Source organism: Anomaloglossus baeobatrachus, chromosome 10 (assembly GCF_048569485.1).
Source record: "Anomaloglossus baeobatrachus isolate aAnoBae1 chromosome 10, aAnoBae1.hap1, whole genome shotgun sequence".
In the NCBI taxonomy this organism is placed as follows: Eukaryota; Metazoa; Chordata; class Amphibia; order Anura; family Aromobatidae; genus Anomaloglossus; species Anomaloglossus baeobatrachus.
The window spans coordinates 34,574,927-34,592,255 of NC_134362.1; the positions used below are offsets into that span (position 1 = coordinate 34,574,927).

Sequence of the window (17,329 nt, forward strand, 5' to 3'; positions counted from 1 at the left end):
ACTGAGATCTAAAGAGCTGTAAATTGGAGCTATAGCACCCCCTTCAGCTACAGACGGCGCAAATTTATTCCAGATCTACAGATACCACTCGAAACACACTGCTTCATTTGTTTATTTTGTATTTATTTACTTATAAAGGGAAAAAGGGGAATTATTTGAACTTATTTGAACTTTTATCTGTATTATTTTAAAAAACATTTTTAAGGGTGTTTGTTTTTGAATTTTTATTAGTTCCCCTAGCGGACTGTCATGATGTGACTGTAGGATAACGAGGGAAAAGGGACAACAGGACCCTAGGCAATCCCTATCCTCAGGGTGACCCCTAATGGTGGAGATGCCTGAGTTTATTGCCTTGCTATACTCCTAGCAAGAGCTAATCTGCCCCCCTCACCAGGAAAGGAAGGGGCAGGAGTGTTTACAAAAACTTGATGTATTTGTCAATAAAAGATTAAAAATGTATCAAATGTTTCTAATTGCACTTCACTGTCCCTAGAAACATCCGACTGTAAAGATCTAAGAACAATGAAGCAGCAAATGTTGTGAAAATCAAAATTTGGGTCAGGCTCCAAACTTTTGGCTTCGACTGTAAAAAGTCTGATGTAAGGATTCTCCGCTGCCGGCTGCGATGATGAATCGTTCTATCTTCATATTATTTTCGGCAGTTTGCTCCCTTGGGAGAGTTTAGTTTTTTGGAGAAATTCTGCAGCTAATAATAGAACAAAGCTGAAATTCTCAGAAACGGCTTAAAATTGTTGTTTTATAACCAGCGACTAAATCCAATCACATGATCACAGTGGTGGCGGTGATAGGTTGGCAGCAATCCTAATTTCTGCCGCGCACGGCTTCATAGAACAAAACATCCGCTGCACTCCCCATTATACAGCACAGAGAATAGAGGCAATGTCTACTGCCTCCCCCAGAATGCAGCACAGAAGTGGTACTGTGCAGTATATATACAGAATAATACAGGTACTGAGGATTACACCCAGTATACAGGACAGGAGAAGTGGTACTGTGCAGTATATATACAGAATAATACAGATACTGAGGATTACACCCAGTATACAGGACAGGAGGAGTGGTACTGTGCAGTGTATATATACAGAATAATACAGATACTGAGGATTACGCCCAGTATACAGGACAGGAGAAGTGGTACTGTGCAGTGTATATATACAGAATACTACAGATACTGAGAATTACACCCAGTATACAGGACAGGAGGAGTGGTACTGTGCAGTGTATATACAGAATAATACAGATACTGAGGATTACGCCCAGTATACAGGAGAGGAGAAGTGGTACTGTGCAGTGTATATATATAGAATAATACAGATACTAAGAATTACACCCAGTATACAGGACAGGAGGAGTGGTACTGTGCAGTGTATATATACAGAATAATACAGATACTGAGGATTACACCCAGTATACAGGACAGGAGAAGTGGTACTGTGCAGTGTATATATACAGAATAATACAGATACTGAGGATTACACCCAGTATACAGGACAGGAGAAGTGGTACTGTGCAGTGTATATATACAGAATAATACAGATACTGAGGATTACACCCAGTATACAGGACAGGAGAAGTGGTACTGTGCAGTGTGTATATATACAGAATAATACAGATACTGAGGATTACACCCAGTATACAGGACAGGAGAAGTGGCACTGTGCAGTGTATATATACAGAATAATACAGATACTGAGGATTACACCCAGTATACAGGACAGGAGAAGTGGTACTGTGCAGTGTATATATACAGAATAATACAGATACTGAGGATTACACCCAGTATACAGGACAGGAGAAGTGGTACTGTGCAGTGTATATATACAGAATAATACAGATACTGAGGATTACACCCAGTATACAGGACAGGAGAAGTGGTACTGTGCAGTGCATATATACAGAATAATACAGAGACTGAGGATTACACCCAGTATACAGGACAGGAGAAGTGGTACTGTGCAGTGTATATATACAGAATAATACAGATACTGAGGATAACACCCAGTATACAGGACAGGAGAAGTGGTACTGTGCCGTGTGTATATACAGAATAATACAGATACTGAGGATTACACCCAGTATACAGGACAGGAGAAGTGGTACTGTGCAATTTTAAATTATATATATATATGTATATATATATATATATATATATATATATTTATATATATATATATATATATATAGAGAGAGAGAGAGAGAGAGAGAGAGAGAGCAATTAATAAACAATTATCAAAGATTACAGAATTCTACCCATAGAGTGAGGAATGATTAATAGCATTTTAGCGGCAGTTCCATCAGTCATGTATTGCACCGTTTGCCTATTCGCAGGATGTTGCGTCCGGTGGCAGAACCTTCGTCCCACCAGCTATAATCCTACCAGAAACAGAAAATTCCATAGAGGAAAACTGTCTTGAAAGAAGCCGGTAAGCAGCTGTTACTGTTCTCATCACATCCCAAGACAATGGCCGACTTGTGCTAATTTATATGTCTTATTGAGGGCGGCACGGTGGCTCAGTGGTTAGCACTGCAGTCTTGCAGCGCTGGGGTTCTGGGTTCAAATCCCACCAAGGACAACATCTGCAAGGAGTTTGTATGTTCTCCCTGTGTCTGCGTGGGTTTCCTCCGAGTTCTCCGGTTTCCTCCCACACTTCAAAGACATACTGATAGGGACTCTAGATTGTGAGCCCCAATGGGGACAGTATTGCCAATGTATGTAAAGCGCTGTGGAATTAATAGCGCTATATAAATGAATAAAATTATTATTATTATTGTATAAATTGTGCTTCCAGCAAAGAACGTTTCCTCCACACCTAAAGGTTCATACAGAAAATAGTACTGTTTATCCAAGAATTACCAACACCCTGCCTAATTTTCAGTGCCACACTTTGTTCAAATAATGCTGCCATATAGTGCCCATATAATACTTCTACAAGGAGTCCCAGTAATTCTACCATACAGTGTGCAAATAATATATAACTAATTAATACGGCCATAATGTACACACATATCCATAGAGCAAACACATATTTTCAATGTATATCATACAGTGATTGAATAATACCAATATACAAGTCTCTACATAATGCCATTATGCAGTAAAAAAAATAATACTACCATATAATTCCCCCATAAACAACAAGAAATAATGCTTTAGTGAATTTTTCCGAATAATATACAATGCCGAAATAATACTGTCCTCATAATGCTGCCATATAATGCAGAAAGAATATCTGTATACTGCATGCCATATAGTGATAAAATAATACCACTATAGAAGTCTCTATAGTACTTCCATGCAGTAACTAAATAATACTGCCATATAATTCAGAAACAATATCTATATACTGAATGCCATGTATAGCGATCAAATAATACCACTATAGAAGTCTCAGATAATGCTTCCATGCAGTAACTAAATAATACTGCCATATAGTACATGCATATAATACTGCCATGCTGAGCACAAATTACATTGGTATTCAGACTGTCTTACATTTTCCACATACTGCTGCAATAAAGAGCATACATAATACTACAATACAATAAACAAATAATATTGCCATACAGTTAACCACGTAAAATGTTCACATAGATCACAAATACCACTGTACAGTGTTCAAACAACAGTGCCATACAGAATCTACTTACTACTACCATGCAATGATCAAATAATATTACCACATAGTATCCACATAATTCTGATATCCAGTGTGCAAAATATATAGTTATTTAACAAACAAATAATACTATTGTCAAGTGCTCAAGAACATCTAAAAAACTACCATTAGGCCCTGTGCGCACGCTGCGGATTTACCGCGGATTTGCTGCAGAAAATGTCTAACATTTTTGCAGTCCTTCCCAAGCAAAACCTATGGGTATAAAAAAATGCTGTGCGCACACTGCTTTTTTATACCCGCGGATTTACCTGCGGAATTTCTTCTGCGGAATTAATGTGGTCACTTCTTTTCCGCAGGTACCTGCGGATCTTGCCATAGATAATGGTAAAGACCTACAGGGACCAACCTGCGGAAAAACCGCGGCAAATCCGCACCAAACCACTGCAAAACCGCGTGCGGATTTTGTTGCGGTTTTGGTGCGTTTTTTTGTACCGCGGGTGCAGGATTCTTTCAGAGGGTCTGTTTTTTCCTTAAGAAAAAGTCAGTTTCTAGTGCGCACATGGCCTTACATGAGCAAATAATACTGCAATTAACTAAATAATACTGCTACACAGAGCTCAAATAATACCACCATAGAGTGCACCAAAACTGCCATACAGAGCCTACATAATAATACCATGCAATGAGCAAATAACACTGCCAAACGGAGCCCATTCAATTACCAAGTAATGCTGCCATATGGAGCTTACTAATACTGCCACATAGTGCACAAATAATACCACCATACAGAGACTACATAAAACTGCCATTTAATGACTTAAATAACACTACCATACAGAGCTTAAATAATGCTGCTATGCAATGACCAAATAATTCTGCCATATTGAGCCACATAGCTCACAAATAATGTGATCATAAAGAGCCTACATAATATTGCTATTTAATGACCAAATAATACTGTCATACAGAGCCCTCATAATACTGGCCCACAGAGCTAAAGTAATAACACCTACAAAACCAATATAATACTGCAATGCAATGGCCATATAGTACTGCCATACAGAGCCCTAATGATACTGGCCCATAGAGCTTATATAATACCACCTACAAAACCAATATAAAACTGCAATGCAATGATCATATAATACTGCCATACAGAGCCCTAATGATACTGGCCCATAGAGCTTATATAATACCACCTACAAAACCAATATAATACTGCAATGCAATGGCCATATAGTACTGCCATACAGAGCCCTAATGATACTGGCCCATAGAGCTTATATAATACCACCTAAAAAACCAATATAATACTGCAATGCAATGATCATATAATACTGCCATACAGAGCCCTAATGATACTGGCCCATAGAGCTTATATAATACCACCTACAAAACCAATATAATACTGCAATGCAATGAACAAATAATACTGCTATACAACACATATATAATATTGCCATATATTGCACAATTTTAGGGACAACCCATTTTGTTTTACATATTTTATCAATTATCCTGTACATATATTACATTAAATTTGCAGATTTTTTGTTTGACTTTGTCCCGCAGGCCTCACAGTCCGTCCTTCAGATCGAGTCGTCAGGCCAGATCCTCCACCTCCTCGCCAAACTCCTTGCTATCTGTCGGTAAGGTCGTAGACAGTTCTCGGGGGATTATGGCGGCACTCTTATCTTACGTTAGATGAGATAACGTGACTCAGGCGCCAGCGTGCCGAATGGAGGTGGTACTCAACAAGGTGAAACCTTCTTACCAACCCAAACCTAAACTTGGGTTCTCCACCTCACCCCTCCATTAATTGATGCTTCAGTAATAATGGGTGGCCGGGCGTACGTGTGGTCATTACGTCTTGGCAGACACCTTAAGGGTGGGTTTCCACCTAAAAATATGCAGACAGACTGCCAAGACATGCCACCCGCGGCAGTAGAGGAACACTTCACAATGTTTACCCCAGCGGTCTCCAAAACATCACAGTGTGACAACGGCAGAAGTGCCAAGAGCCTCGCGTACACGGACGCCGCAGAAGGAGGGGAGCGGAGGGTCCTCTATACAAAGTCATTCTTCCTTGGATACAATTAATGCCAAGGGTCAAGTATTTCTCATCTGTAAGTCTAAGAGGTCCACACTTGGCATCCGCTGGGGGTAGGGTGGTCCCTGTGACCTCTATGACATAAAATTGTCAAAACACATTTTTTCATATTACCCAAAGTGGTTTCTAACATATCACCGTACATTGTGATGAGCAGAAGTTCTGTGACGCCCTGGCCTATCAGGTCATCACAGGGTATTGTGCAATCTGCCCTTCTGCACAGTATCCACCCTCCTTGGTTACGGATCCTGGTCCTCAGGTGTTGCTAACAGCTGAGCCAATCAAAATCCTAGGAACACTTTGCACCGATCCCACCAGACACACCATTGGGGGGCCTGAAGGGAATAGGGTCACCCACATGGGGGGTTCGTAGCGGAAAGTGAGAAAGTGACAGAAAAGTGAAACAGGAGTGAAAGGAGTAGGAGGTGGAAGGTGACTCTCCGAGAGGGAGAGGTCACTGGTCTGGAGCAGGGCTCCTGTAGTTACTAGGTGGCAGATGTTGGCCTGGGCCTGGTAGGAGCTAGAACCCTGGTCGCAGGGGATCGCGTCAAGGGGCACGGACTGCCGAGGAGGGCAGCCGGCGGCCTTGAGCCATCACCGGGTAGGGGCCAGGGAACGACGAGGTATGTGGACCCTAGGCCGGGAAGTAGCTTCACGCGTCCAGGTAATTTACCCGACGGGGGTGAAGACTTCATAATTCATTCCCAACCCGCTCCAAAATCGGGGTACTAGTGCACCGATGGGATAGGACTTTCCCAAATACAGTCCAAATAAATCCTACGCGTGAACCCTGAAAGCAAGCTCACTCCGTTATCCATATGGGTGAGCGGGATCCGAAAAGCTCAAGCTTGAGGGTCCAACTAGTGAGAAGGTGCCACGGGAAAGGCCACAGGTTAACAGAAACACCAAGGGCACGGATCCACACGTGCTCCCTCCAGGCTGCAGCGGTGCTCAGAATTCTGGTTTACAAGCTGTCGGAGTTGTTATTCTTGGACTGAGTGAGTACGCTGAAAAGCCCCCTTTTCCTCTACCCAACGGCACCCCAAACACCAACAATCCAACGGGCCCCGGGGCACAAACCCTGTACCCACGGAGGGGTTAAACACCTTGCTGCTATACCACCGCCACCGGGCTCCCCAACAGCAGCGGTGGTCTCCTACATTACCACGCACCGTGGGTGGCGTCACGAACTTACACATCCCCTGTACATATCTATCCTCTCTCTTTTGAATTTGAGTGTCCGCATGAACCCCAGGGTCCGGAGACCCCTCGAGCCACCGCAGTTTCGGATCCTAGTGGCTTGACTGCTGGCACGGGGGCGGTACAGTTCCCTATGCCGCGGAGCATGGATTTATCAGTGGTGTCATAAAATGCATTAAAAAGTGGTGCAAATAATATTCACGAAAAAGAGACTTTTAATGAATGCATAAAATGCAAATTTGGAAAAATTCTGAAAAAAACCCCACATCCACGTATCTGCCGCAGACTAGCCTAAAATGTAAGCCACCGACACCAAACACATCTTTTTGTAATAGGATTGCATAAAACAATAGTGTTTGCGTTTTTTCAATTAAAATGCAATAATTTAGGAGCAAAATTAGAGAAATTTTGTAAAGAACTTCATGGACGCTAAATTTTACATACGCAGCAACATAATAACCAACACTGTTAAAGACACGCTTCTATCAAAGTTTTTATCCTCTTAATATATTGCACTCATATTATATAGCACTGTGTACTTAGAATTACTCCTTTTGCCCTTCTACTCAATTAATTCTTCTGTTTTCCATTAAGTTTATGACATCATGTGAATAAAAACAGACTAGCTGAATCCTTCTAACTACGTAAAAGCAGGAAGTCTCTTTTCCCTGCATGCATCATCATTAGAACTACAAAGTGTATTTAGTGACCTAGATTTGTAGCTCTAATGATGATTCATGCAGAGAAAAGACAATTCCTGTTTCTATATAAAGCTTAGAAGGATTCAGCTAGTCTGTTTTTAATCATGTAATGTCATAGACCTAATAGAAAACAGAAGAATTAACTGGGTAGTAGGGCAAAATGAGCTCTGTGTTCTTAAAATTTCTCATCTTGCCCATCTACCAAGTTAATTATTGTTTTCCATTAGGTTTTTGACATCACGTGAATAAAAACAGACTAGCTGAATCATTCTAACTACGTAGAAGCAGGAAGTGTATTTTCCCTGCATGCGTCATCATTAGAACTACAAAGTGCATTTAGTGACCTAGATATGTAGCTCTAATGATGATTCATGCAGAGAAAAGACAATTCCTGTTTCTATATAAAGCTTAAAAGGATTCAGCTAATCTGTTTTTAATCACGTAATGTCATAGACCTAATAGAAAACAGAAGAATTAACTGGATAGTAGGGCAAAATGAGCTCTGTGTTCTTAAAATTTCTCACATTGCCTTTCTACAAAGTTAATTATTGTTTTCCATTAGGTTTTTGACATCACATGAATAAAAACAGACTAGCTGAATCATTCTAACTACATAGAAGCAGGAAGTGTAGAAGGATTCAGCTAGTCTGTTTTTAATCACGTAATGTAATGGAAAACAGAAGAATTTACTGGGTAGTACGGCAAAATAAGCAATTGTAAGAACACAGTGCTATATAATATGATGATTTCAATATTTTAAGAGGATAAAAACTTTTATGGGAACCCCTTTAATTATGAACATTCTTGCAGCCATCATTGCTAAAGTTTGGAGGATATGTTAATATCTTGATATATTCAGCTTTGTGTCCCTGTAAACAGATAGAGTAGACTTTAGTGCTACTGACAGCAAACACTCTTCTCCTTCAGATAACAATGGCCATTTGATCGATCTGGTCCATGGCAGTCTACCCGACCTTAGGATATCAGAGGAGGACAAAAAGAAAAACCTGCAGTTATTGGAAGAGGCTAAAAAAGTCAGTGAGAAATTCCTAACCCGACGGGGACGACGCTCGAGATGCAGCCTCTCTGACTCGCCCACAAGTGGTTTGTGTAATACGGGGGGTTGGTTTATGTACTTAAGACCTCCCAATGGTACAGTACTTGGACGACGTCACCCTAACAAGACTTTCTTTTATCTCTTTCTTTCCAGTCTCTTCCCCATCCCCGAGCCCCAAAGTGTCTCCAGTGCCATCCCGGAGCAACTCCTTCACCTTTCCGGCAGCACCAGGTACAGAAAGCTATCAAATACTCATGAATTGTTGGGAATTGGATTCTTTGGATTGGTACCAAAGATTATGGCACTGTACTAAGTGGGTTCGCCTCTGAGCAGATTATCTTATACAGGGCACATTACATCCTTTGGCTGCTTCACTACTCTTTGCAATACTTCACATTACCATATACAAGGCAGGGGTCCATTCTTGACTTTGCCATTAGGCCCAAGAACTCTTGTGATGCCTTTGAATGTCTTACCGTTGTATGAAGCAAAGCTATGGGGCACTATGGATGGTGTGAACTTTTCTGGGCACCGTAACTGGAAGGCACAATTATAGGTGGCACTGTAAATGCTAGGAACTGTTCTTGATGTGGCTTTCAGTGGTACTGTCATAGAAGCATAATCTCTCAGCATCGAGTCTGGACTGTAAAAATTGCCAACATCTGTATTACAAAGTCTTCCCTTTCCCCCGAAAGCGACTAATATCTTCTGTTGTATCTGCACCCTAAGGACGCAGATACAGATTAATTCAACAAAATGGGAATGAGTGGGCATACTACCGATTATGTGAAATGGCCATCAGCAAAATGGGAATGGGTGGACATACTCCCGATACTGTGAAATGGCCATTAGCAAAAGTGGAATGGGTGAGCATACTCCCGATACTGTGAAATGGCCATCAGCAAAAGAGGAATGGGTGGGCATACTTCTGATTCTGTGAAATGGCCATCAGCAAAAGTGGAATGGATGGGCATACTCCCGATACTGTGAAATAGCCATCAGCAAAAGTGGAATGGGTGGGCATACTCCCGATACTGTGAAATAGCCATCAGCAAAAGTGGAATGGGTGGGCATACTCCCGATTCTGTGAAATAGCCATCAGCAAAAGAGGAATGGGTGGGCATACTCCTGATTCTGAGAAATGGTCATCAGCAAAAGAGGAATGGGTGGGCATACTCCCGATTCTGAGAAATGGTCATCAGCAAAAGAGGAATGGGTGGGCATACTCCCGATACTGTGAAATAGCCATCAGCAAAAGTGGAATGGGTGGGCATACTCCCGATACTGTGAAATAGCCATCAGCAAAAGAGGAATGGGTGGGCATACTCCTGATTCTGAGAAATGGTCATCAGCAAAAGGGGAATGGGTGGGCATACTCCCGATTCTGTGATATGGCCATCAGCAAAAGGGGAATGGGTGGGCATACTCCCGATTCTGTGATATGGCCATCAGCAAAAGGGGAATGGGTGGGCATACTCCCGATTCTGTGATATGGCCATCAGCAAAAGGGGAATGGGTGGGCATACTCCCGATTCTGTGATATGGCCATCAGCAAAAGGGTAATGGGTGGGCATACTCCCGATTCTGTGATATGGCCATCAGCAAAAGGGGAATGGGTGGGCATACTCCTGATTCTGTGATATGGCCATCAGCAAAAGGGGAATGGGTGGGCATACTCCCGATTCTGTGATATGGCCATCAGCAAAAGGGGAATGGGTGGGCATACTCCTGATTCTGAGAAATGGTCATCAGCAAAAGGGGAATGGGTGGGCATACTCCCGATTCTGTGAAATGGCCATCAGCAAAGGGGAATGGGTGGGCATACTCCCGATTCTTTGAAATAGCCATCAGCAAAAGGGGAATGGGTGGGCATACTCCCGATTCTGTGAAATAGCCATAAGCAAAAGGGGAATGGGTGGGCATACTCCCGATTCTGTGAAATGGCCATTAGCAAAAGGGGAATGGGTGGGCATACTCCTGATTCTGAGAAATGGTCATCAGCAAAAGGGGAATGGGTGGGCATACTCCCGATTCTGAGAAATGGTCATCAGCAAAAGGGGAATGGGTGGGCATACTCCCGATTCTGTGAAATGGCCATTAGCAAAAGGGGAATGGGTGGGCATACTCCCGATTCTGTGAAATAGCCATCAGCAAAAGGGGAATGGGTGGGCATACTCCTGATTCTGAGAAATGGTCATCAGCAAAAGGGGAATGGATGGGCATACTCCCGATTCTGTGAAATGGCCATCAGCAAAGGGGAATGGGTGGGCATACTCCCGATTCTTTGAAATAGCCATCAGCAAAAGGGGAATGGGTGGGCATACTCCCGATTCTGTGAAATAGCCATCAGCAAAAGGGGAATGGGTGGGCATACTCCCGATTCTGTGAAATAGCCATAAGCAAAAGGGGAATGGGTGGGCATACTCCCGATTCTGTGAAATATCCATTAGCAAAAGGGGAATGGATGGGCATACTCCCGATTCTGTGAAATGGCCATCAGCAAAGGGGAATGGGTGGGCATACTCCCGATTCTGTGAAATGGCCATCAGCAAAAGGGGAATGGGTGGGCATACTCCCGATTCTGTGAAATAGCCATCAGCAAAAGGGGAATGGGTGGGCATACTCCCGATTCTGTGAAATGGCCATTAGCAAAAGGGGAATGGGTGGGCATACTCCCGATTATGTGAAATGGCCATTAGCAAAAGTGGAATGGGTGGGCATACTCCCGATTATGTGAAATGGCCATCAGCAAAAGGGGAATGGGTGGGCATAATCCCGATTATGTGAAATGGCCGTCAGCAAAAGGGGAATGGGTGGGCATACTCCCGATTCTGTGAAATGGCCATTAGCAAAAGGGGAATGGGTGGGCATACTCCCGATTATGTGAAATGGCCATTAGCAAAAGTGGAATGGGTGGGCATACTCCCGATTATGTGAAATGGCCATCAGCAAAAGGGGAATGGGTGGGCATAATCCCGATTATGTGAAATGGCCATCAGCAAAAGGGGAGTGGGTGGGCATACTCCCGATACTGTGAAATGGCCATCAGCAAAAGAGGAATGGGTGGGCATACTCCTGATACTGTGAAATGGCCATCAGCAAAAGGGGAGTGGGTGGGCATACTCCCGATTCTGTGACATGGCCATCTCCAGTATACATGAAGTTCCATAGTTACAATGATCATCTCCGCTTCTCTTTATTAGGGTCTTGGTCTTGATGACGGCTTCTCCTTGATCTGTAATGGCTCTATTTACCCTGTTACTTGGTGATTTCAATTATCTGCTAATTTCCCCTCTCCACGTAAATCTCCATAAATGACAGACTAATAATAGTTCACATAAATGAGGAAACATTGTTCTCTCCGAATTCCACGTTTCGGCGCTCGCTGCCAGATACACTGGATTTTTTGCTCTTTCACTTGTTTCACATTTCAGCATTTAGTGTCGTGCTGAGAATCAGCCGCTCCATTGTGACTATATTAGGTATCCAGAGCGGTGAGACAGAAGGAACGCTCAGTAATCTGGAAAAGAGGGCGCCCTGAGTGCTAACATAACGAACGAGCTGCTACACGGTCACCTCCTCCGGCACCCACCATGAAGGCGTCCAAAGAGGAGAGTCATCTAGAATGAACGTCAATGTGCCAGCCAAAAGGAAAACACAGAAAAGGGCTAACATGGCCACTGACCTTTAGGGCATGTGCCTCTTTTTCAGAATTTCGCCTGAAAACCACCTGAAAAAGAGTCAACATAAGTGCAAAAAAAAGAACATCTGCACAGCAATATCAAAACGACTTGCTGTGCAGATTATGACGACATGGACTCTGTCAGTGCCTTGCATGAGTTAAGTTTCTTAACATTCAGCCGGACATGAAGATATTTTGTTTATGGACTGGGGATAAACCCTCATTGTTTTTGACTCAGAAGGTTATTGTTAAAGTTCTTCTTGACTCATGTAATTGCCTTGGCCAGTGAAGGTCAGATACCCAGACAAATCAATTGTGCGAACCTCCATTGTGTTACTATGTGTATTGCTAGATGCAATGTAACTTAGCGGTCTCTCCCTTGTCTCTGCCAGAGACCATTACTACTAGGGATATTTTGTATATGGCTTGAGATCTAGCGAATATGAGCCCAATCTTATCCACCAATCGTGAAGATCCCAGTGGTCTGTATGGAGAGCTCAGGGGTATAAGAAAGAGGATTGTCCATTGCCCAGGTAGACTCTTGCTACATGATACCAATCTAGGATCTGCGGATCCGATTGGCAAGCCATAGCCGAACCTGGATTAGAATACTACATGGACTTCAGCATCGGATGAAAGGATTCGGCTGAGATATCAAGGACTACCTAAGGAAGGAATCCAGCTCGGGACAATCCAGTCACATGACTAAAGGCTTTGTGGTCCTCAGCCAGCTTCCTAAATCTGGCGTTATCCCATTCTCGGTGGGTGCCCACCGAAAGCGGGGTGCTGCTGGATTGGGGTAAGTAGCCCTGGAAGCTCTAAGGCACGGACAATCATGCCTAATGAGCCAGCGGAAGGGTGAGAAACTAATCCCTGGTGAGCCAGCGGAAGGGTGAGAAACTGTTGCCGGTTACATTCTATGATTTTGTTGGTTATGTGCTATGTGCCGTTAATTGTTTGGGGATCCAATAAAGTCTTAATATTGTGATTCCCTCACCCTGTGTTGTCTGAGTAGTGTTCCGCCCACGGTTAAGGAGGTCGGGCGTTCAGTTGGGATGAGCCCTGGGCCACGCTGTCTTTCTAAAGGCGGGCGGGCCAGCGGACGAGAGCACCCACTGAGCCCCGTGTCTCCACAAGAGAGCACCCACTGACCCCCGTGTCTCCACAAGAGAGCACCCACTGACCCCCGTGTCTCCACACAGATGTTTCGTCTTTTGTCCCTTTTTAACCGTGAAGCGGCTAAAAGAAATGACCGGCTCATTCTTGGCGGCTTCGAAAACTGCTGCAAAACTTGACGCAAAAGACGTCAAAGAAGACGCTTCAGGAGAAACACCACCACCGGCGTTTTCCTGGAGCAAAGACGATATGGATATACCGGTGTCGAAAAGACTCTGTGTGCACATATGCTTAGAGCGCACATTTTTTTTGCAGCACTGTTAATCAATTGTTGTATTAATTACACTCATAAACCTTTGTGTGTACAGGGCCTGATCCGTATCCCAATGTCTTCCCTACAGCTGCAACATTACTGCAGGTAAGTCGGCACAATACTGTACAGCCATAGAAATATTCAGATTGTCGCATGTTCCAAGACTTTATGGCTTAAAACATAATGGACAGGGAAGAGCTCCAACAATATCTGGGAATTTGATCTGCGCCTTACTATTTGGCGTAGGTATAGTGGCATGCAAAAGTTTGGGCACCCCTGGTCAAAATTACTGTTATTGTAAACAGGTAAGAAAGTTGAAAATTAAATAATCTCTAAAAGGCATAGGATTAAAGACCACACATTTCCCTTGTATTTTAAGCAAAAAAAATATATATTTTCATGTTTTACATTTTAAAATTAACAAAAAAGGAAAATGAGCAGGTGCAAAAATGTTGGCACCCTGCATCGTTAGTACCTAGTAGCACACTCTTTGGCAAATATCAAAGCTTGTAAATGCTTTTTGCAGCAGCCAAGAGTCTTTCAATTCTTGTTTGAGGGATTTTCATCCATTCTTCCTTGGAGACGACTTCCAGTTCTGTGAGATTCCTGGCTCGTCTTGAATGCACTGCTCTTCCTTGTAAAAGTCTTTCCTTTCTATGAGATTCCTGGCTCGTCTTGAATGCACTGCTCTTCCTTGTAAAAGTCTTTCCTTTCTATGAGATTCCTGGCTCTTCCTGCATGCACTGCTCTTCCTTGTAAAAGTCTTCCAGTTCTGTGAGATTCCTGGCTTGTCTTGCATGCACCACTCTTCTTTGTAAAAGTCTTCCCGTTCTGTGAGATTCCTGGCTCGTCTTGCATGCACTGCTCTTCCTTGTAAAAGTCTTCCCGTTCTGTGAGATTCCTGGCTTGTCTTGCATGCACTGCTCTTCCTTGTAAAAGTCTTCCAGTTCTGTGAGATTCCTGGCTTGTCTTGCATGCACCACTCTTCCTTGTAAAAGTCTTCCCGTTCTGTGAGATTCCTGGCTTGTCTTGCATGCACCACTCTTCCTTGTAAAAGTCTTCCCGTTCTGTGAGATTCCTGGCTCGTCTTGCATGCACTGCTCTTCCTTGTAAAAGTTTTCCCATTCTGTGAGATTCCTGGCTCGTCTTGCATGCACTGCTCTTCCTTGGAAAACTCTTCCCGTTCTGTGAGATTCTTGGATCGTCTTGCATACACTGTTATTCCTTGAAAAAATCTCCCAGGTCTATGAGATTCCTGGCTCATCTTGCATGAACTGCTCTTCCTTGGAGACATCTTCCAGTTCTGTGAGATTCCTGGCTCACCTTTCGTGCACTGCTCTTTTGCGGTCTAGCCACAGATTTTCAATGATGTTCAGATCAGTGGACTGTGAGGTCCATTGTAAAAACTTCAGCTTGCGCCTATTGAGGTGGTCTATTGTGGATTTTGATGTGTGTTTAGGATCATTACTCATTTATAGAAGCTATCCTCTGTTCAACTTCAGCTTTTCTACAGCTAAATTTCTGTGAGAGCTGCTTGTAGGATTGCTGGAGAGGCAAATCGGAACCCCTGCCTGACTGCAAAAGACCTTCAGGAAGATTTAGCAGACTCTGGAATTGTGGTACATTGTTCTACTATTCAGAGACACCTGCACAAAGATGGCCTTCATGGAAGAGTCATCAGAAGAAAACCTCTCTTCCGTCCTCACAATAAAATTCAGCATCAGAATTGTGCAAAAGAACATCTAAACAAGCCTAATGCATTTTGGAAACCAGTCCTGTGGACCAATGAGGTTAAAATGGAAGTCTTTGGCTACAATGATCAAAGGTATATGTGGAGAAAAAAGGTAACAGAATTTCAGGAAAAGAATATCTCGTCAACCATTAAGCATGGGGGTGGATCAATTATGCTTTGGGGTTGTGTTGCAGTCAGTGGCACAAATAACATTTCACAGGTAGAGAAAATGATGACATTTCTTCAAATTCTTGATGCAACATAACACAATATTTAAAAAAGCTGAAGTTGAAAACAAGATGGCTTCTACAAATGGATAATGATCCTAAACACATGTCAAAATCTATAATCGACGACCTCAAAAGGCGCAAGCTAAAGGTTGTACAATGGCCTCACAGTCTCCTGATCTGAACATCATTGGAAATCTGTGGTTAGACCTCAAAAGAGCAGTGCATGCAAGGAGAGCCAGGTATCTCACAAAACTGGAAGACAAGCCAGAAATCTCACAGAATTGGAAGACATCTCCAAGAGAGGGCAATGCAAGCAAGACAAGCCAGGAATCTTACACAACTGGAAGATGTCTCCAAGTAAGAGCACTGCATGCAAGACGAGCCAGGAATCTCAAAGAACTGGAAGACGTCTCCAAGGAAGAGCAGTGCATGCAAGACGAGCCAGGAATCTCACAGAACTGGAAGACATCTCCAAGGAAGAGCAGTGCATGCAAGACGAGACAGGAATCTCACAGAACTGGAAGACGTCTCCAAGGAAGAGCAGTGCATGCAAGATGAGCCAGGAATCTCACAGAACTGGAAGACGTCTCCAAGGAAGAGCAGTGCATGTAAGATGAGCCCGGAATCTCACAGAACTGGAAGACGTCTCCAAGGAAGAGCAGTGCATGCAAGACCAGCCAGGAATCTCACAGAACTGGAAGACATCTCCAAGGAAGAGTAGTGCATGCAAGAAGAGCCAGGAATCTCACAGAACTGGAAGTCGTCTCCAAGGATCTGCATTGCATGCAAGACAACCCAGGAATCTCACAGAACTGGAAGACATCTTCAAGGAAGAGCAGTGGATGCAAGACAAGCCCAGAATCTCACAGAACTGGAAGACGTCTCCAAGGAAGAGCAGTGGATGCAAGACGAGCCAGGAATCTCACAGAACTGGAAGTCGTCTCCAAGGAAGAGCATTGCATGCAAGACGACCCAGGAATCTCACAGAACTGGAAGACATCTCCAAGGAAGAGCAGTGGATGCAAGACAAGCCCAGAATCTCACAGAACTGGAAGACATCTCCAAGGAAGAGCAGTGGATGCAAGACGAGCCAGGAATCTCACAGAACTGGAAGACGTCTCCAAGGAAGAGCAGTGGATGCAAGACAAGCCAGGAATCTCACAGAACTGGAAGACGTCTCCAAGAAAGAATGAATGCGAATGCCTCAAACAAGAATTGAAAGTCTCTTGGCTGCTACAAAAAGCTTTAACAAGCTGTGATACTTGGCAAAGGGAGAGATACTAGTTACTAACCATGCAGGGAACCCAAACTTTTGCATCAGCCCATTTTCCTTTTAGAGATCATTTCATCTTCAATTTGCTTCACTGGTCACAATAACAGCAATTTTGAGCGCAGGTGCCCAAACCTTTACTTGTCACTGTATAGTCACAGGACCGTGCTCAGAACTTAATCCAGTTGCCGGAAAGGTGCAAATGCCTAAAGGAGGATGAATAAAGGAACAGGTGACACTTCAAGTTGCTTCATGCAGGATTCTCTTCTACACTTTTCTA

At 43.4% G+C, this 17,329-nt stretch overlaps 1 protein-coding gene across 2 annotated transcripts in view; it reads left to right on the forward strand.

The window, feature by feature from the left end:
• Positions 1-17,329, forward strand: part of IRAG1 (inositol 1,4,5-triphosphate receptor associated 1) — a 126,358-nt gene that overhangs the window by 62,779 nt on the left and 46,250 nt on the right. For both annotated transcript variants that reach the window (XM_075325801.1, XM_075325802.1), the window contains 5 exons: positions 2,350-2,444; positions 5,211-5,287; positions 8,577-8,753; positions 8,860-8,937; positions 13,873-13,922. In XM_075325801.1, the coding sequence (XP_075181916.1) occupies positions 2,350-2,444; positions 5,211-5,287; positions 8,577-8,753; positions 8,860-8,937; positions 13,873-13,922 (477 nt within the window). The remainder of the gene's footprint in view (positions 1-2,349; positions 2,445-5,210; positions 5,288-8,576; positions 8,754-8,859; positions 8,938-13,872; positions 13,923-17,329) is intronic.